This window comes from Balaenoptera ricei, chromosome 18 (assembly GCF_028023285.1).
Source record: "Balaenoptera ricei isolate mBalRic1 chromosome 18, mBalRic1.hap2, whole genome shotgun sequence".
Classification (NCBI taxonomy): Eukaryota; Metazoa; Chordata; class Mammalia; order Artiodactyla; family Balaenopteridae; genus Balaenoptera; species Balaenoptera ricei.
Window position 1 is genome coordinate 71,587,458 of NC_082656.1, and position 21,428 is coordinate 71,608,885.

The 21,428-nt window shown below is 38.1% G+C and overlaps 1 protein-coding gene across 1 annotated transcript in view; it reads left to right on the forward strand.

Moving 5' to 3' along the window:
• IPO5 (importin 5) overlaps positions 1–19,891 on the forward strand; it is a 40,338-nt gene extending 20,447 nt beyond the window's left edge. The window contains exons 11-26 of the mRNA XM_059902783.1: positions 3,837–3,961; positions 4,053–4,142; positions 4,227–4,400; positions 6,159–6,377; positions 7,460–7,543; positions 8,966–9,098; positions 9,186–9,307; positions 10,778–10,874; positions 12,073–12,245; positions 13,559–13,670; positions 13,756–13,811; positions 14,850–14,972; positions 16,033–16,252; positions 16,832–17,060; positions 18,395–18,536; positions 19,139–19,891. Coding sequence (XP_059758766.1) covers positions 3,837–3,961; positions 4,053–4,142; positions 4,227–4,400; positions 6,159–6,377; positions 7,460–7,543; positions 8,966–9,098; positions 9,186–9,307; positions 10,778–10,874; positions 12,073–12,245; positions 13,559–13,670; positions 13,756–13,811; positions 14,850–14,972; positions 16,033–16,252; positions 16,832–17,060; positions 18,395–18,536; positions 19,139–19,225 — 2,186 coding nt within the window. The 3' untranslated portion in view covers positions 19,226–19,891. The remainder of the gene's footprint in view (positions 1–3,836; positions 3,962–4,052; positions 4,143–4,226; positions 4,401–6,158; positions 6,378–7,459; positions 7,544–8,965; positions 9,099–9,185; positions 9,308–10,777; positions 10,875–12,072; positions 12,246–13,558; positions 13,671–13,755; positions 13,812–14,849; positions 14,973–16,032; positions 16,253–16,831; positions 17,061–18,394; positions 18,537–19,138) is intronic.
• Positions 19,892–21,428: the final 1,537 nt, after the last annotated feature.

A 21,428-nucleotide genomic window follows, 5' to 3' on the forward strand; every position in this document is an offset into this window, starting at 1 on the left:
TCAGATATGTTGTGGAACTGCTTGTGATTTGTAGTTAAAGAATTTAAGTTCCTGCTACAACATAACTAGCTGGCTGCAGAAGCCTTCACGTGTATGGCAATGAACTCTTAATAAAGATTTGTTGCTGTTAAATGTATGGCTTTGAGCAAGTCTGGACCTTTGTTTCCTTGTCTGTTAAAAAAGAAAAAAAAAATAGGAAAGTGATGCTTGCCCTACACCCAGGTTTGGAGTTAGGATCCAAAGGTGTATTTAATACTTCATATGAAAAGGGCTTTAAAACGATGCATATTTTCTAGTAACTAACTATATACCCCACTTTATTTTAAAAATAGTTTTATTTTTTCTTTAAATAGTAAACACCAATTTTTTATTTATTTTATTTATTTATTTTTGGCTGCATTGGGTCTTCGTTGCTGCACGCGGGCTTTCTCTAGTTGTGGTGAGCGGGGGCTACTCGTCGTCGTGGTGTGCGGGCTTCTTGTTGCGGTGACTTCTCTTGTTGTGGAGCCAAGGCTCTAGGTGCGCGGGCTCGGTAGTTGTGGTTCACGGCCTCCAGAGCGCGGGCTCAGTAGTTGTGGCGCATGGGCTTAGTTGCTCCGCGACATGTGGGATCTTCCAGGACCAGGGCTCGAACCGGTGTCCCCTGCATTGGCAGGCAGAGTCTTTATTTATTTATTTTTTTTTAACATCTTTATTAGAATATAATTGCTTTACCATGGTGTGTCAGTTTCTGCTTTATAACAAAGTGAATCAGTTATACATATACATATGTCCCCATATCTCTTCCCTCTTGCATCTCCCTCCCTCCCACCCTCCCTATCCCACCCCTCTAGATGGTCACAAAGCACCGAGCTGATGTCCCTGTGCTATGCAGCTGCTTCCCACTAACTATCTGTTTTACATTTGGTAGTGTAGATATGTCCATGCCACTCTCTCACTTTGGTAGTGTATATATGTCCATGCCACTCTCTCACTTCATCCCAGCTTACCCTTCCCCCTCCCCATATCCTCAAGTCCATTCTCTAGTAGGTCTGCATCTTTATTCCCGTCTTGCCCCTAGGTTCTTCTGACCATTTTCTTTTTTTTTTTTTTTTTAGATTCCATATATATGTGTTAGCATACAGTATTTGTTTTTCTCTTTCTGACTTACTTCACTCTGTATGACAGTCTCTAGGTCCATCCACCTCACTACAAATAACTCAGTTTCGTTCCTTTTTATGGCTGAGTAATATTCCATTGTATATATGTGCCACATCTTCTTTATCCATTCATCTGTCGATGGACGCTTAGGTTGCTTCCATGTCCTGGCTATTGTAAACAGAGCTGCAATGAACATTGTGGTACATGACTCTTTTTGAATTATGGTTTTCTCTGGGTATATGCCCAGTAGTGGAATTGCTGGGTCGTATGGTAGTTCTATTTTTAGTTTATAAGGAACCTCCATACTGTTCTCCACAGTGGCTGTATCAGTTGACATTCCCACCAACAGTGCAAGAGGGTTCCCTTTTCTCCACACCCTCTCCAGCATTTACTGTTTGTAGATTTTTTGATAATGGCCATTCTGACCGGTGTGAGATGATATCTCATTGTAGTTTTGATTTGCATTGCTCTAATGATTAATGATGTTGAGCATTCTTTCATGTGTTTGTTGGCAGTCTGTATGTCTTCTTTGGAGAAATGTCTGTTTAGGTCTTCTGCCCATTTTTGGATTGGGTTGTTTGTTTTTTTGATATTGAGCTGCATGAGTTGCTTGTATGTTTTGGAGATTAATCCTTTGTCAGTTGCTTCATTTGCAAATATTTTCTCCCTTTCTGAGGGTTGTCTTTTCATCTTGTTTATGGTTTCCTTTGCTGTGCAAAAGCTTTTAAGTTTCATTAGGTCCCATTTGTTTATTTTTGTTTTTATTTCCATTTCTGTAGGAGGTGGGTCAAAAAGGATCTTGCTGTGATTTATGTCATAGAGTGTTCTGCCTATGTTTTCCTCTAAGAGTTTGATGGTGTCTGGCCTTACATTTAGGTCTTGGCAGGCGGATTCTTAACCACTACGCCACCAGGGAAGCCCCCAATTTTTTTTTTAATCTTAAAATTCAAAGGAGGAAAACCATTTTCAAATCCCAGTACCATTGCATTTGCTGAACATACTTCTAGGAACTCTGCACATTGAGAATATATGAGACATAACTTTAAAATGTCTGAACTAAATATAGACATCTTTCTATTTCAATATTTATGCATTAAAATTTTTTTTCTTTACTATTTATTTTTGTGTGTTTTTTTAATTTAATTAATTTATTTGTTTGTTTGCACCGAGTCTTAGTTGCAGCTTGCTGGTTCCTTAGTCGTGGCCGGCAGGCTCCTTAGTTGTGGCATGCACGTGAGACCTAGTTCCCTGACCAGGAACCCAGACCCCCTGCATTGGAAGCGTGCAGTCTTAACCACTGCACCACCAGGGAAGCCCCTTGTGTGTTTTTTAACTGAGTTATAACTGACATAACATTATATTGGTTTCAGATGTGTAGTGTAATGATTCAGTATTTGTATACGTTGCAAAATGATCACGACAATAAGTCTATTTACTCCTCTTTAAAATAATGTGTCCAGTATGCAAAGATTAGTATCAGATATTGGTTTCTTAGAATTATTATTCCTCGTTGAGAAATTTGGCTTAATGGTATATTGAGTAATTGAAATACAGTTAAAGCATATATGTAATAATGTTATAAATAATAATAAAGTTTTAATGTTTAACAGGAAAAATTGGCAATTTTTCAGAGGAATTAGTTACAACAGACTTCATCTTTTTTTTTTTTTTTTAGAGAGAAGTAGTTTGGTTTTGCTCAAGCAGAGTTTTTTTTGTTTTATTTATTTATTTTTGGCTGTGCTGGGTCTTCGTTTCTGTGTGAGGGCTTTCTCGAGTTGTGGCAAGTGGGGGCTGCTCTTCATCGCGGTGCGCGGGCCTCTCACTGTTGCGGCCTCTCTTGTTGCGGAGCACAGGCTCCAGACGCACAGACTCAGTAGTTGTGGCTCACGGGCCCAGTTGCTCCGCGGCATGTGGGATCTTCCCAGACCAGGGCTCGAACCCGTGTCCCCTGCATTGGCAGGCAGATTCTCAACCACTGCGCCACCAGGGTAGCCCAGACTTCATCTTTACATGGGTTTTGGGCTCCCCAAAGGAAAGGGAAAAATTAAGTCTAATGTCTAATTTAGGATTTTTGTACAACTTAGTTAACCCTTATACCAGCAGTTCTCAAACTTTCATTCTCAGGATCCTTTTACACTGAGGATCCCAGGGTGCTTTTGTTTTGGGTTTTTTGTTTTTGTTTTTTTTGATCTGAACATTTGCTCCCCTTTATAATATGGTGAGAGCATTTTTTTTTTTATTGGAGTATAGTTGATTTACAATGTTGTGTTTCAGGTGTACAACAAAGTGACTCAGTTATACATACACATATATCTACTTTTTTTTAGATTCTTTTCCCATATAGGTCATTACAGAGTGTTGAGCAGCGTTCCCTGTGCTATACATATACAGTACGTTCTCATTGGTTATCTATTTCATATATAGTAGTGTCAATCCCAATCTCCCAATTTATCCTTCCCTCTACCCACCATATTGCCTTTTAACTTTCAGAGTAGAAATGCTTGTGTGACATAACCACTGTGACAATGAAGTAATCCAGTCAGGCACTTTTTCTATTTTTCTGGTTAATAAACACGTATAAAAGTATTTTGTTACTCTTTTCCAAATAAGGAGAACTTCCTTATACTTCTGACTACCAGAATGACGTGTTTGTAGTATCTAATTGCTGTTCCTTCCTGTGTAATTCTGTTCTGTAGCTGACTGGAAGTATCGGCATGCAGGATTAATGGCCTTATCTGCCATCGGGGAAGGATGCCACCAGCAAATGGAAGGAATTCTAAATGAGATAGTAAATTTTGTTTTGCTTTTTCTTCAAGATCCTGTAAGTACCAGTAAATACTTGATTCATAATTATTGCCTTAGTTTCACATGGGACCCTGTTGCCTTTACTAATACAAAGGCACCTATTCCAGCATCCCAGAGTGAGGTATGCAGCCTGTAATGCCGTGGGACAGATGGCTACAGATTTTGCACCTGGTTTCCAAAAGAAATTCCATGAGAAGGTAAGTAATGAGTCTGCAGACACTCTAACTCTAAGAAGAGGGATGGCATTTGAAAATGTCTGTGTGTGTGACTTCGTTTCACAGGTGATTGCAGCTCTGCTGCAGACCATGGAAGACCAGGGCAATCAGCGTGTGCAGGCCCATGCCGCTGCCGCTCTCATTAACTTCACCGAAGACTGTCCCAAGTCACTGCTTATTCCATATTTAGATAATTTAGTGAAACATCTGCATTCCATCATGGTCCTTAAACTTCAAGAGGTAAGTTTCGAGATCTTTAAGCTCCCTATTTATAAAGATTAATTTAATTTGATAGGTAAGACCTGGAGAAAGAGGGACTTTTCAGAATGGCCATAAAGAATAGAAAGTTAGGAGGAAGACATTGCAGGCTGTTCTAAGTAGTATAATTCAGGCTTGACCAGAGAATGGGCCGCTCAGTATTAGACTTGGGAAAGATATGGACTAAAGGTTAGGTAAAAGCAGCATGTGAATTGCCTGGAAAACAAGCCAGAGTTATTTTTGAACTCTGTAAATTATTTATGTAAATTTGGAATTACATAAATTAATTGCTGCAAGAAACCATGAAAACGTGATTGTAGGAAATTAGCACAGTAGCAACATGAGACATAAACGTAAATGGGGAAGATTTAAGGCAAGACCATCATACGATTATTGTTCAGTGAGTTTGGGTGGTAATGGTGGAAATTGGAAGGAAAAGTGATTCTGAAAGATGCTTCTCAGGAAGCATTAGCAGTTTCTTTCTGCCAGTTTGAATTTAAAAAGATGAAAGAGAAAGAAGCAAAAAGTGTTGACCACTCTCCTAACCTGGGTGAGAGAAATAGAGAACGTGTAAAAAAGAATATCCTTTTTGTTTTAAAAATGTTGAATTCTTAAAATAAGGCCTGGCCATCCAAATAGAAGACAGTTTATAGTTTCAGCTTAAGTAAGAGGCAACCTAAAAACAAGTGAATGATGTCAGTGTAGCATCATGAGAGAGAGAAGATTCAGGTAAGAAAGGCAAAGATTGAAGCCCAGTTTGTTGTCAAATATAATGAAAATAAATTTCTACTCTAAAGTGAAATGAATAAAAAGGACATGCAAAATAAAAGCCGTTTAACTATTATATTCAGCAGACATAAAGTTACTGTCAAATCACTATATTAATACTCAGTTTCTATACTTTGGTTCATGATGAACTGGTAACAGTTGGTAAACCACAGTGTGCCTAGCACTGGTCTAAAGGAGAACAGGGAGGAAGAGAGGAAATAATGTCTCAGAAGGCCAAGAAGGGGGTTTAATTAAAGCAAAGGATGGGTGCTCAGTGTCCAATGACAGCAAACTAAGAACATGATACAGGAACATGTGTGTATCTGGAAACAGACAGAGGTAGACAAGTTGAAGGCAGATCGGTTAGGTTAGTTAAATCAGGAATTGATGGATCAGATGTGACATTACTAGTAGATTTGGGTAAAGGGCTGAAGTGTGAAGGGTGGCTCTGTATAATCCCCCCTCCCCTCATGGGTCCAGTATGTGAGATACAGACTGAAGGAAGGAGTTGCTAAGATGGGCTGGGGCGGAGGGTAAAGTATGTGAGCAAGAGCAATGCAAAGAGAGAGTAGCCAAGGAAGAAAGGCATTCCAGTGAGATCAGAGGCCAGCCATGACATTAAACACAGAGCAGATGCTGAGATGCAAAAGAAGGGAGTAAGTTGACCTTTTAAAGGTGTGTTGGGGCCTGTGGTACAAGGAGAAAGAGCTCTGCCGAGAGTGGCTGTGGTTGACGAGCGGCATGAGGAGCATCTGGAGTAGTTCAGGAGCGCTGTGTTAAGGAGAGAGCATCACACATAAATATAAATAGTTTGGCTCGGTTCTTAACATTTGCTTTAAGACCTACAGTCTCCAGTGTGGCTGCCGGAGGGTGGGCTCAGCTTGCGGTTTCAGAAAAGCCCTCGGGAACTTTCAGGGAGTGTTTCTTCCATGTTCTCATTTGTGTGGTTGATGTTGTGTGTCTTCCTTCTAGTTGATTCAGAAAGGCACCAAGTTAGTTTTGGAACAAGTTGTGACGTCTATCGCATCAGTTGCAGATACTGCAGAAGAAAAATTTGTCCCCTACTATGACTTATTTATGCCATCACTGAAGCACATTGTTGAGAATGCAGTTCAAAAGGAACTCAGACTTCTCAGAGGAAAAACTATTGAATGCATCAGCCTCATTGGTCTGGCTGTTGGGAAGGAAAAAGTACGTGATTTGTAGTACGTCGAATTTTTTGTTTGAATTTGGCTGCGGAGGTATTGAGGGTACCAGAGGGTTTTTTCCTTCTGATAAATGGTTTTCTGGATACTTGTTTTTTTCCATCATCTTACTCTCATATTAACTTTAATTTTATATATAAATAAATTGTTGCCTTCATTTTTTCATCGCTAATATTAAGGTTTCTTCTTAACTCAGTTAAGCTCTTGAAACCTTCTCTTATGGGTACAGTCTGTCTCTATGGAGGCTTGTGGAATTCAAGACCCATATGTTTAGTTTCACCCACTTGAACATGTGCTTGGGAACATTCCAGTTGCTTTTCTGTTAATCCAAAAAGCATTGAGTGTCCCAAGAGAAATTTATATGCATATAGTTCTTCAGAAAATAATTAGCAAGGACGATTGGCCAGTGCGTTTTTCTTCCTAGCTAACATCTCAGACCTGTCAAAGCTTATTCAAAAGAAGCTCCTCTGTCATCAGCCCCTCATGTTCTGATTCTCAGAGCTTTCAATATAGAACCTTTCTGTCTGATTTCCTCCAAAACCAGCATTATTATCTTATAAACTGTTTTCTGGGAGACACTGAGAAACTAACCAATAAAACATTTTTATGTTCTGTTCTCTGCGTTTTGGCTTTCAAACTGTTTTTGAAACAGTTTATACAATGGAGATTGCCAGACTATGCAGAGAGTTAAATGAAAATCATACAGTTCTATGGAGCAACCCAAAATTGTCTTTCTGGATTTGGATTATCTTTTTACTGCTGGAAATACATAAGCCATGGACCAAAACTTGATGCCACTAGAACCGTCTTTATACTGCAATTCATTTTGACCTTCGCTGGAAAATGTATTTTTCTAGAAAAAGCACTAAGTCCATTGCAATATAGATGAAAAATTTTCAATATAATACTTTTATCTGAGGTGTTATAACCCGTGTGGGAAATGTAATAGATTTGGGGGGAAAGTTTTATTATTACACAAGAAACAAAAATTGGGTAGCAGTAGTGCCTCTCTGATGTGATATACATGAGTAATATTAGTGTCTTTTTTCCCCAAATATTTCCTTCCAGTTCATGCAAGATGCATCAGATGTGATGCAGCTGTTATTGAAGACGCAGACAGACTTCAGTGATATGGAAGACGATGACCCTCAGGTGAAGCAGCCCTCACATGCGCCTGCATCCTTTCGGTCGATAGCTCAGGGTTAAATGGATTAAAAAAAAGAAATCCGGTAATAGGTTTCTGGCGATAATATCAGCCCGTGGTTTCAGAGACGTTCTTCTGGTTTTCCTTCTACTTGGCACACCGTTTTTTCCTTGGTCCATTCCAGGCTGCTCCTCTTCTGACTAGTTTTTGGTTCCATTGGGGATCTGTCGTGCCAGGCTCTCTGACCTCTTCACTCTCCTTGAGCAGCGTCATCCATAGGCACGGCTTCGGTTTTCCTTCGTATGGTTGTGACTTCACATCTGTCGCTGAATTCAGGGTTCATTTGTCCAGCCCCTTACTAGACATCACCATGTGGATGTCTCCTGGCCCTTTGCATGCCAGATGACTTCCCTCCCCTGTCAAAAGCAAAAGAAATACGGAAACCCAGCAGTTTTAGAGCATGTCATGCTCTTTTCTCTGCCTGTGAACAAGCCCTCGTTGAGCTTAGAAAGAACCCTCCCACCTCAGGCTGGTTAACTTCTACGCATAGTTCACGGCTGGTACCAGTCTCGGTGGTGGGTACTGAGGACCCTGTAGTAAGAACGTCGTGAGTGTCTGTCGCGACCTTAATGATAGTCACAGTGTTTACTGTACCATGAGCATTCAATCCCTAATCGTTGCCTTAAATTTTAGCTTTGCACAGCCACCCTGTAATGTCTGCCATACTTCAAAATGCTTTTTCCAGGCACTTAAAAATTTGTTCTGTTTTGTTTTGTTTTTTTTTAAATTAGGAGTGGGGAGTGCGTTTGCACATGTAGGCATGTGAAATAGACAAATATATAGATGGATGTCGGAGGGTAAAAATCACTTTTGGGGCCATGGGGATGAATTAGAACCAGATTCTCTGTAGGTAGATTAAGTCTTTGTAAACACAGTAGTAGTAGAAGAGGTGTCTTAAATGTGGACAACCCCTTACACAGAAAACTTAAACAGCTAGGAGAAAGGGGTATTTAGTGTTTAATGAATGGAACTTTAGGCAGTAGGCCAAGTCAGGTAAGTTCCTGCCTTCAAGAAAATTAGTGCTTAAGGGTTGATATGTTTAAGTGGGCTTTGTTACATGATTCAGATGCTGTTAGAGAAAACTATGTATTTTGAAATATATAGTTCTTGAAAGTAGGAAAAAATAAGACAGAGTCCTGGTCTCTTTTGCCTCAGCTGTTGTCTGTATCCTAGTGTAGAAGTTCACAGTGATTTTCCATGGTTTCTGAACATTTTAAGTATGTGACCTTAGAAAATGCACTTATTGCTTAAAGAGCCATGAATGTAAAAACATTGTTTCCATGAAATGGGGAAGGGGCTTTCTTTATGTCTTATTTATCCATTTTTTATTAAAAATCAGTTTTAATTTAATTTTTAATTTTTCTCCCCAGATCTCTTACATGATCTCAGCATGGGCCAGAATGTGCAAAATCCTTGGAAAAGAATTTCAGCAGTACCTTCCAGTGGTTATGGGACCTTTAATGAAGACAGCTTCAATTAAGCCTGAAGTAGCCCTTTTAGATAGTAGGTGTCTTCATGAGGACATGGCAGTTGTACAATTCCTCTTTGTTATCATTTTTAACATGAATTTGCTTGCTTCTTTGTTAATAGCCCAAGACATGGAGAACATGAGTGATGATGATGGTTGGGAATTTGTGAACCTTGGAGATCAGCAAAGTTTTGGTATTAAAACTGCAGGACTGGAAGAAAAGTCAACTGCTTGTCAGATGCTGGTAATTATAATGTTTACTGAACTTTGTTTTACAACTTCTCATAATGAATAAATATAATGTATATGTATATATTTCATTATGTATATACTTATGTATATTATGTATATATATTTCATAGGAGTGCTTTTCATGGATGCTGAAGAAGTTATTTTGAAGAGCCAGGAATGTATTCTTTAATAAATAAAATATAGAAACCTTTAGACCCAACATTTCCACTTATGGATTTCCATCCTAAAGAAATGTGGATAAAACCTTTCATTACCAGTGCTGTTTTTAATAACAACAACAACAGAAATGAATAGCCCAAATAACTATTGTTAGGAAGATGATCAGTAATTACTGTGCCCTGGAGTATTACACAGCCATTACAAAGCTACCTGAGGGGGAAGGATTTTTGCCTGTTTTGTGTTTAGTGTATAGTAGTGGCTAAGGAATATTTTTGAATGAACAGAAATCTGCTCACAGTATTAAAGATAAAGTTGGTATGATTTCATTGTATTAAAAAAGATAGACATGGTAGGAAAATCAAAATGTTTACAGTGATTATTTTGTGTGGTATTATGGGGTCTATGTATGTTCTCTTTGAGTTTCCTTTTTTAAACCTTCATGAACATGTGTTGTAGATAGCGAGAGTTTTTTGTTGTTTTTTTTTTTTTTACAAATAGAATTAAGAGATTTTGGTAACAACATTGTAAATCAACTAAACTTCAATAAAAAAGTATTTTAAAAAGAGAGTATGGTATATTACAAATCTAGCAGTTAAGTAAGCCTAAATAAAAGTTAATGGCTTAAATTTTATTTTGTATTAGTAAAGTATTGTGTTTTCTAATTAATTTAAACATATTTCTTGAACTTATTCTTATCAGTACTTAATTGCCTATAATTAATAAACAATTTGGATTTTCTGTAGTATCGCTCAACTTGAGAACAAATATAAATGTAACATCTTCTACAGAATTACCAACTCTTTTCATGTAGTGAAAGATAATAAAGAAACAATTATTTTAAGACAATTTTTTCTGTTTCACTGTTGAAGTGATTTTTTTAAAATTCAGAATAGCATAAGCCTGTTTGCTGCAGATTTACAGAAGTGATGTGCTGTGATTACATTTTCAGGTTTTGGGTTTTTTTTAAATTTTAGGTTGCCTTAATTAAGTGGCATCTTTTGTTTGAAGTATTTTCAGAGTGCTGAAACTTTTGCTAAATTTTCCCCCCCACAAAATAAGAATATGAAGTATTCCCCCCTTCGAATGACAATATATACTACAGTCGTTTCATGGTCCTTTCCCATTTTACAATTCCCTTTAGTTAAAAGATTAATTTCACAGTCCTGCATACAGCTCTAAATGTAGTTAGCTCTAGTTAGGATATAACATTCTGTGGTCCTCATGGTTTTGCAGTTTGTTAATAAATATTAATACATCAAAATTAACATGGGTCTTGTTTTCTCTTCAAATACTTTGGTTTCAGGTTTGCTATGCTAAGGAATTAAAAGAAGGCTTTGTGGAGTACACGGAACAGGTTGTGAAACTCATGGTCCCTCTACTGAAATTTTATTTCCATGATGATATCCTATAGTTTTTGAACAGAAAACATTTCTAGATTTACTTAAATTGTAGGCTGTTGAAGTATTAGACTTTGTGCTAACCAAAGTAAGTGTACATCACCAGTATTCTGTTTGCACTGACAGTGGTTTCAAGTTATAAACTTGGTTCTTTGCAAGTGCCTTTGTTTCACTTGTGCCGAAAACATGAAAAAGAAAATGTCAACTATCCTCTAGTTGACAGTTCTCTGTGGAGCACTGAAGAGCTTTAAGGATTGTTATTTTATTAGCAAATGTTTATGGTTGTGTATAATTGCTGCTTTTCCCGATTATCTTTTGGTGATGTTAAGCAAGACCTTTTAACAAGTTAGAGACCAACTTATAGTACTTAACTTTCTATATAGCACTTAACTTTCTATATAGCTCATTTCAAATGTGGATAATACCTCTGGGGAGAAATGTCTCTTGGTAAATCTGTGTGAAAGTTTTCCTCCTCAATGTAATGGTAGTTGTAATTAATATGTATAGGTAGGTTTTTATGCCATTTCGTGCACACACACACACTTTCGTAAATGGGTTAAAAAAAATGACAGCCCAATGGAATGGTAGAGCCTGGACCCAAACCCAGATCTGTCTGGCTCCAGAGCCCCTTTGCTGTAGTTCTTCGTGCAGTATCCTGCAGCGGCATCCTTTACAGAAGATGGCTTTTGCCCAGCAGACTTCCCATAATGCCTGAAGACAGAGCAGAATTATTTTTAAGAGGAAGTCTCAAGACCTTATTTTAGAAATGGTGTTAGATAGGGAGAGGCAACTCATCTTTATCGAAAACTGAAGAGGCTGATTCAGGAAGAGATCCTCAGTAGTTTTCTTTAGTAAAGTCATTGCTTCAGTTGCATTTGTTAGAAACATGCATTACCTCAAATTTGGGGATAGGTACATTCTGAGACATAGTGTGAGAGTCCCAGGTCCTTCCTCAGTCATTTTTATGTTTAGGGGTTACATCTGAGCCTTCATTCCTGTTACATTGTAGGTGACGGAAAGACAGGAGGTATGTCTTGGGGACAGGGAGACTTCTGTTTTTATACACAGGTTATATTTAACACAAGCTCTTGGAGAGCAGTCTTAGATGAACAGAAGTTGCCTAGCACTCCACAGTCTTGAGGATAGTGATTACACTAAATGTAATCTAAGGATAGTGAGTACGTTTCCTTAACAATAAAACGTGTTCGAGTGGCAGCAGCAGAATCCATGCCTCTTCTCCTGGAATGTGCAAGAGTTCGTGGTCCTGAGTATCTCACACAGATGTGGCATTTTATGTGTGACGCTCTAATCAAGGCCATTGGCACAGAACCAGATTCAGATGTCCTCTCAGAAATAATGCACTCTTTTGCAAAGGTAAATATTTTCCTCTTCAAGAATATGTATAAGATTGTGTGTCCATTTATTAGTCTTGCTAAATAAATGGGGGGATTTTTTTTTAATGCTGTAACAGAAAATTTTCTTTTTCTACCAAAAATGTTTAATATTTTGGTGCTTTCACTCTTTTTGTTTTTCTTTCTTTTCGAGAGTAGCTCTTCTTGTATTCTGGTCTTCATTAGTTTCCATCATCATTACCTGGTAATCCAACTACAGAAACTTGGCTGTCATCATCCAAGTCATGTCTAGTTTCTGTCCTCTTCTCTCTCCCCTAAATTCCCTTCTGTTTTTGCCGTATCTCTTCTTTTTGCTATTGAAATAGCTTCACTTGGTCTATTCCGGAAGCCATTCCTTCTTTTCCTCATAGTTCATTCGCCTTTCCTCAAGCATTAACTTGCTCTTTGAGTCACTCCCCTTCCCATATTCTTCGTCATCTCCATTGCTCACAGCTCCATAGCTTGCTCCGCAGTTTGGTTTAAAAATTCTTTATTTGTCCCCATTTACACTCCTGAAGTTCAGATTTTCTTTTATTTTTCCAAAGAACGCATGCTTCCATGTCTTTGCCTGTATCATTCCCTCCGCCTGTAACACAAGCGTAGCCTTTCTCCAGTGCCATCTTTGTACAGAGTACGCATGTGGTAACTGAGCCCCTTAGAAGCTGGTCTTTTCCATCTTTGAATCCACAGCATCCACCATAATTCCTGGCACTTAAGACGTGCTCAGGACATGTTTAAAGGAAAAATATTTTTTAAATTCTTCTCTTTAAAATAGTGGTATGGTAACAAATACAAACCAAGTGGATTTACTCATTTAATCATTAATTTTCCAGGGTACTGAGTTATGTTAATTTTTCTCACACCACCATCTGATTTTTTTTTTTTTAATTTATTTTATTTATTTATTTTTGGCTGCGTTGGGTCATTGTTGCTGCGCACAGGCTTTCTCTAGTTGTGGCGAGTGGGGACTACTCTTCATTGCGGTACGCGGGCTTCTCATTGTGGTGGCTTCTCTTGTTGCAGAGCATGGGCTCTAGGCGCACGGGCTTCAGTAGCTGTGGCTCGCGGGCTCTAGAGCGCAGGCTCAGTAGTGGTGGCACATGGGCTTAGTTGCTCCGTGGCATGTGGGATCTTCCCGGACCAGGGCTCGAACCCGGTCCCCTGTATTGGCAGGTGGATTCTTAACCACTGTGCCACCAGGGAAGTCCCTCCATCTGATTCTTAATGGAGTTTAACTTTTGACTCCAAAAACACTTAAACCTTATGAGTTGCTTTCTTTCCTCAACCTCGTTTTAGTGCATTGAAGTCATGGGAGATGGATGCCTTAATAATGAACACTTTGAAGAGTTGGGAGGTATATTGAAAGCTAAACTTGAAGAACATTTTAAAAATCAAGAATTGCGGCAAGGTAAGTTTTCCATGCTTTTATTTCTGAATGTAATCCTTGACCATTTTGGCGACCATTTAAAGACATTTATTTGGGTGTGTTTTAGTTAAAAGACAAGATGAAGACTATGATGAACAGGTGGAAGAATCACTACAAGATGAGGTAAATTATTCCATTTAGAACTTAATTTACACGACCATTTGCATCTGGAAGATAATGCTTAAGTTTCTGATTCATCTGACTTCTCATAAGATGTACTTCTTATTAATCTTTAGTAGAAAAATCTGACATGTATTTCATTTATTAATTTAGAGAATAAGTAATTTGAAATTAGCTGATTTGTGTTTTGGATGCTTTGTGTGCATTTTGTTGCAATGACCTCACATATGAAAGCACTTGGGAGTTCACCTCGTTTTTTCTTCTACACTCTCACAACAATCATGTATATTTGGTGGTGCTTTCACCATTTTAAAGATAGTGAACTCAAACTCAGATGTTAAATGACTGCCTACAGCCTCACTGTTGACAATCTCATGCTTAAGGCCAGATCTTTCTGTAACACCAGCTGTCCCTCCACTGGACCACAGAATTGTGCACATTTCCCCATAAATAATATACATGCAGTGGTTGACATAATTCTTCACATTGTTACTCAGTTCTGTCACCATCAAACCACTTGATGCCATCAAACATGTTTCAGCTGTGTGTTTAGGGTCTGTCATGTGGCATGTGGCCGTCTGGGGGACCGGTGCTGACATGTGCAGGTCATCCCAGTCCTCTGCAGGGTGCTCGCATGCTGACGCACACGTTGCTCCCAGGGATGTAAATAACTGGCCCCACCATCCTGCTCCAAAACCAGAAACGTTCTTGCAGAAGACAAAAAAATAGTAAAGTAAAATCACTCTTGTTTCAGATCTTTGAGATTTGGGTTAATTTTTCAACCATATATTTTAAATATATTCCAAGAAAAGTATTTGCAGTAAGTGCAATACTTACCACACTCCTTCCTTTCTTTCCATAGCCAGACAAGAGACATCACTGGGGTAACCTCAGTCTCTGGACTCTTGCTATGCCCTTAAGAAAATGAAGAGAAATTTAATTTTGTACTTTTCTTATGTTTTTTATAATAAATGTTACTGTTAATAATAGTGGGGATACTTTTTAAATACATATGGGTATGTATGTGTTTGTTTTTTTTAGGATGATAATGATGTTTATATTCTGACCAAAGTGTCAGACATTTTACACTCAATATTCAGTAGCTACAAGGAAAAAGTGTTACCATGGTTTGAACAGCTGCTTCCGTTAATTGTCAACCTAATTGTAAGTGTTACCTCTTTTTGACAATTATTTTAGATAGTTGACCTGGAAATCTTTCCTTACAGCATTTGAAAACTTACACTTTCAAGTCAGAATGGATCGTAGAAATCATGGTTTCCACTGTACCTCTTTAATTTACCAAGTTTATTGCATTGCCCTGGATATTTTCTCCATCAGTATATGCTTGAAGTTTACTGATTAGGTTTTCCATAGTTCAGTTAATTTATAATACAGTCTGAAGGCATAGAACTGATTTATTATTATTTCAGATTATCTATACCCTGCTGAATTAACAAATGGAAACAAAATGGTTGCAAGTTTTTGTTTTTCAGTAGACCCTAGAAAATTCCGTTTTGATCCTTATTATATACCACCAGCAATCATAGATTCTGGATGATAGCCTTATATGTTCAATTTTAAAAATGTATTATAAATTATAAGCAATCATCAGATATTTATGGGTTTTTTTGGCTTTCAATTTTGTGTTTTATGAGATTTAGTACTGCAGTATCTTTTTTAAAATGATTTAGGCACATATGACATCCTGTTGAATCAGTACTATAAAGTTAAATCTTTGCAGCTTTTACTGTTGTTGTGTTTTTTAAATATAGCATTGCTGTTATCTGTTTTGTAAAGTAAATGTATATACATAGCTGCTGCTGTCAGTTCTTCCTGATACTTGGTAATGTCAGATTGTGGAATTCTGTAACAAATCACCCAAGTCTTTTAAACCTATACTTTATTAAATCTATGTAGTAATTTGAGGGCTGTTATTCACAAGAACTGATTGTTGCTATGTTGTTTTTCATTACCTATATCAGGAATATCCATGTAAGATGACAGCCTATAGTGAATAAGTGTTTCTTTATGATCTTTTTTTGTTGTTGTTCCATTAGTTCATGTCTTTTATTAACTAATACACAGTGACTTGTCTTCTGATTTGTTGAAACAATAGGTCAGACAACATTTGCCACAGTAATGTCTGTCAAAGTGGCTGGCCATAAAAACTCCAGCACCACATTCATCTGAATAGTCAAAGCTTAAAAGAGTATCTCTTTTGTAGTGTCTACATAGACCGTGGCCAGATAGACAGTGGGGCTTGTGCATCTTTGATGATGTCATAGAACACTGTAGTCCAGCCTCATTTAAATATGCAGAATATTTCATAAGGCCAATGCTCCAATACACATGTGACAGCAGCCCAGAAGTCAGGCAAGCAGCTGCGTATGGCCTGGGAGTCATGGCACAGTACGGCGGAGACAACTATCGTCCTTTTTGTACAGGTACTTCTGTTACGCTATGTGCGTCTCATCCCAGGCGTCCCTGTTATCCCTGCCTTGCTTCCCCCCGCACACCGCCCGCCCCCGCAAACATACGCTGCTTCGTTCTCTTCTCCTTTTTCAGACACCTCACTGTAGCACTTAGGAGTTCACCACCCTGTTCTCATAGAAATGGAAGTGAGACCTGGGTGGAGACAGAGCCTCCTCGCCCCAGTCCCAGGGTGCAGTCCGTCTGGGCCTTGGAGGGTGTACTTTCAAAACCTACTGGGGTCCCTGTAAGTTCAGCGCAGGAATATAGCGGGGCGGCTTTCAGAAGCTGCAGTACACCGAGGTGATGAGGAGGGTGAATCTGGAGGCTGCTGACCTACTGGGGCCGGTAGACGAGTGGAGTGCAGGTGCTCTGAGCACGCCAGGGCGCCTCCCTTTCCCCGTGGCTGGCTCTGCAGTCACAAAAACAGACATTTCTTACACTTGAACATTGCCTCACTATAATTCATAAGTGGACCAAAGATAAGAAATATTTATGGGCATTTGCATGAAAATGTGAGACTTTAAATGACTTTTTTTCAAATGCTTTTTTAGAAGCACTTCCACTACTGGTAAGAGTTATTCAGTCTGCTGATTCTAAGACCAAAGAAAATATCAATGCTACGGAGAACTGCATCTCGGCAGTAGGGAAAATTATGAAGTTCAAGCCTGATTGTGTGAACGTTGAAGAAGTCCTCCCACATTGGCTGTCTTGGCTTCCACTACATGAGGATAAAGAAGAAGCTGTTCAGACTTTCAACTATCTTTGCGACCTGATTGAAAGGTAAGAAATGGGGCAGGTTAGGCCTTATTTCCTTCCCTTCCCGTGACGCGGTGCTTCCTGTGCACAGCTTCCAGGTGTGTAGGTTATAATAGTGCCGTCTTTATAAATCAGGCTAAGAAGCCGTATCACAGTTAAGAGTGCCGTATAAGCACATCTAGTTTTGAGTTATTCTTTATGGAACTCAGTTCAATAGATCATTATAGAATGTGATGTTCAAGGAAGGTTCTGTTCTGTCTCCCACCCCACTCATTCATTCATCCATTCATCCATTCACTCACTAGCTTTACTGAGGTATAATTGACATACCATTCATTAGTAGAATGGGATCAAAGAACATTGTTAGTACTATTATTTGACCCTCTGAAATACTAGTGTTTTTCTTTGGATTGAAAAATCGGTGGCATAAGGGAAATATACCAGACGGGCAGTCAGGATCTGGCCCCAGACCTCTGTCATTAATAGTGTTATTTTGTGCCTGTGAGTATAGCTAAGAATTGCAACAACCTTGGAGGTTATAGAAGCTATCAAATCAAAGCCGTGTTCATTGGTGGTCTGTTTTTCTAAGTCCAAGTTCCCCTAGGTACTGGATCCGGGCTCTGGCACTATTAATTACTCCTTTTAGTTCATAAATAAATCCAAGGGCTACAACCACTCATCTCCTGGAGTTTGTAGAAACAGGCCAATGGCTATATTCCTTCATGCCTGTTTACGTTCTTGTTCACACAAATACTGGGAGTCTTCACAGGGAGGACATCACCATTAAGGAACGTAACAGCCATCCTGGAGACTCCTTACCTGCTCCTGCCTCTGAAGTGACCAGTTCTCCATCATGCTATTTAATCTTCTCCCTTGGAAATGACTACTCTGGAATTTTCTTAATGAAAAAGACTGGAATTCTAATTAGATTCACTGTTAGGTTTCTTTCCATCAAACTTGACTGGAGCTTATTTCCCGGCTTACATTTAGAATGCCTGTATTATCTTTTTGAACTTCAGATTTATTTTAGAAACCATTTTGCAGTGTCTAAATAAAATTTGTGTTAAGGAACTGTTCTTAGTAATATCTTGGGGTTTTTTTAACATATGTGTATATACATATATATGTATATATATAAAATTTACATGGGAAGAAACTGAAAAGCTAATAAGTAAAATTAGCTGGTTTTCCTCCTACTGAATTTAAAGGCAGTTGATTTTAGTGAGTGCATAATCATTGTATAAAGACCTAATAACAAAATTCAGTGTTGGGGGAAAGGTGTAGAAAAGTATGAGTGCTTGAGTGATTTCCTATTATAATTTTCATTTACAGTGGTTTTCTTCTCTTTCTTTTTTCAGCAATCACCCAATCGTTCTTGGCCCTAACAATACCAATCTGCCCAAAATATTCAGTATAATTGCAGAAGGAGAAATGCATGAGGCAATTAAACATGAAGATCCCTGTGCCAAACGTCTGGCTAATGTAGTTCGCCAAGTACAGGTAAGCTGGTTTGGTTAAACTGGGGAAGAAGAACTAAAAACGTTACTTGGTTTTGGCTTTTTTTTTCATATTCTTCTCTATTTAGAGGAAGGAAATAGAAATCCAACTAGCTAAGGAAATTTCATTTTTATATTCTCTTGTCATCAAGCCTCAAATGGATTATACTTATTATAATCTACCCATATATTCTCATTATTTATTAAAACTAAAACCTTTGTCTTAAGTCTGAGACTAGCACATACTCATTATGTAGAAGTTTTTCTGCATATCTGTGAAGAAAAAAAGATGAGATTTTAATAGTAATAAAACTGTCAGCTACCAATGACTTTTCCTACCTAAATTCATGTGTATAGATTACTTGAATGTGTCACCTAAAGCTAAAGTGTAGCTTTATCAATGCAAAAATGAGAAAACTTACTGTAAATGAAATAAACTTTATAGAAATGAAAAGATTTCTTGCTTTTGCAATGATGTTCATGAGGCTAATCTACTGGAAAGAAGGTATTTTGGCATTATTTCAGTCTACCTAATGATGATTATTAAAATATTTCCCAGTGACCATTTTCGCCGAATCTAAATGTGTGACAATGTTCTTTCCCTAGACGTCTGGAGGACTGTGGACTGAGTGCGTAGCGCAGCTTAGTCCCGAGCAGCAGGCAGCCGTACAGGAGCTCCTGAACTCTGCCTGAAGGGCCTTAATGTCACCACCAGAGAACTCACTCCAAATAAACGTTTACCCTTTTGTTTAGGTTTCTTTGTTTTGTTTTTGAGCAAAAGAGAACGGTAGAGTTGTGTGTAGGCCATTCTTCTGCAAAGCCACAACAGCAGGAAGAGAAGCCCTGGGTTTCAGGATGGTGTTTAAGTGGATTTCTTCCACACCACTGAGGAAGTCCCATGAGCCCTGCAGTAGCACTGAAGAGTATTTTTCTATTGGTATAACCCACCCATGTGAAGGTGAAAGGGAAATAAAATTAAGTTTTCTCACTAGATATAAGGAGATGTAGGACAAAAACAGCTTTAAGATCAGTTCCTCAGCGTTAGCTGTGTGTTAAAACAAGTTGCTGTACATCTAGTGTTAATTCTATTAATTGGAGTGTGAGTCTTTCTGTACAGTAGAAAGAAGCCTTTTACCCAGCAAACTAGTAGATCCAAAAATTGAAAAAAAGCTGAAGACAAAAACAACAAGCATGAAGATGTTATTTTATGTCACTTTCGATTCTTTTCCCCGAAAGGCTTATGCAGTGACTCAGTTTGGAAAGCTTTTCAGCTTCCAGCCCTTGAATGTGAAGTGTCGTTGGCATGTCTGGCAGTAGTCTCATTCACTCCTCAATAAACAACGTTGAAATACGAAAGAAGTTTGTGTAAAAATTTAGTACTGTCTGGCTTTGATTCATTTAATGTTTTTAATATAAGAATAATCTAGTATTTTTTAAAGTAATAAGGATGGCTCTGAATTTTGTTCCCCCCTGATATTTTCCTTGTGCAATTCAAAGTTAAAAGCATCTAGTTTTTACCATCTTCCACTTTAATTTAAGCTAAGTTATGATACACCTACTCTGTTCACATTTGGTGTGCAAACTTCAGTCGTTTTAAAGCTAGCATTGTTCCTGTTAGAAAAAAAGATTTGGCTTAGTATTTTTATTGCAAATTGTAATTGCTATGGAACCACACGCAACTTTTAAACTTTTAATTTTATGATAAGTATTATGGCTAAAATTATTTACTGATAAATTCAGTAAAATGTGTGAATGTGTTTTTCTTTATGTATTAACCTCATAGCAGTAAATGACTTGCTGTTGTTTCTTTAAATAATTTTTCTAAGAGGTCTTATTAGATTTCTGTTGAAACTCCAGTGTTAACATTTTTATAGTTTGTACTGAATTTAACCGTGATACAAAAATGAATTTTATGCCTAGATCAGAATTTAAAATTAAAGGTTTTTTCTTTAAATGATTTGCATTACTTTATTAAAACTAAATCTGAAATGGAATGGAAAGTAGAATAAATTATATTAAGGTGGTTTGGTTGGGGGCAAATACCCCTCACATACATTTTGTTTCCGGCCCAGAAGCTTTGGTATCTCGCAGGACAAACGCCACGTTGAGTGACTTCTCTAGTAAGATCATTGCTTTCAGTGGGTACCTGTGTGACTCTCAGCGTGTGTGGGGAAATCTGAAGCTACTTTATATCCTGTCTTCCTGTCGGAGTAAAAATGTGGTAGTTCAACCCCTCTGTACTTTCTGAGATAGAATGCTGTTTGGAAAGCCCATTCGTGTACTGATGCCAAACAACTGGAGCAATTCAGGTTTGCTTTTTTTAAATTTATTACACTACTTAAAACGTTAAAAATGTGGTGTGCTCACCTAAGTTGAGATGGAAGTATGGTCAGAAGATGGGTACATGGTTTTCGGAGAGTCTAGTGTTTGCAGAGCACTGTCCTAAGCACTTATGGCATGTGGTAGAGAACCTCGTAGCTTCAAGTTTAAACATCAGTGGGGAAAGTAGGAAGATGTACCCATCAGAGGGGTCTAAGGTCCCTGAAAGAATCAATTGCAGACTGACTACATCTTTTCTGGATAGAAGTAGGAAAACAAGTAATTGGACTTGAATCAAGTTAATCAGGAAGGTCAGTTTTAAAGACTTGATGTGACATGATCCTGAAACTCATAACTGATTGTAACACAAACTAACAATTCTTTGGAATTATCTGGGGCGACATTTTTAATACCTCATTTGGTCTATACAAGATGAAAATTCATGTTTTTTTCCTTTTGTACCAAATTTAGTGGCCTAGTGGCCTTGCATGTCAGCCAGTAATTATATATTTATGAGTCCGAGCTATTTCTGGAGGAAAAAATCGTGTGTGGCCCTTACATTTTCTGGATATTTTGT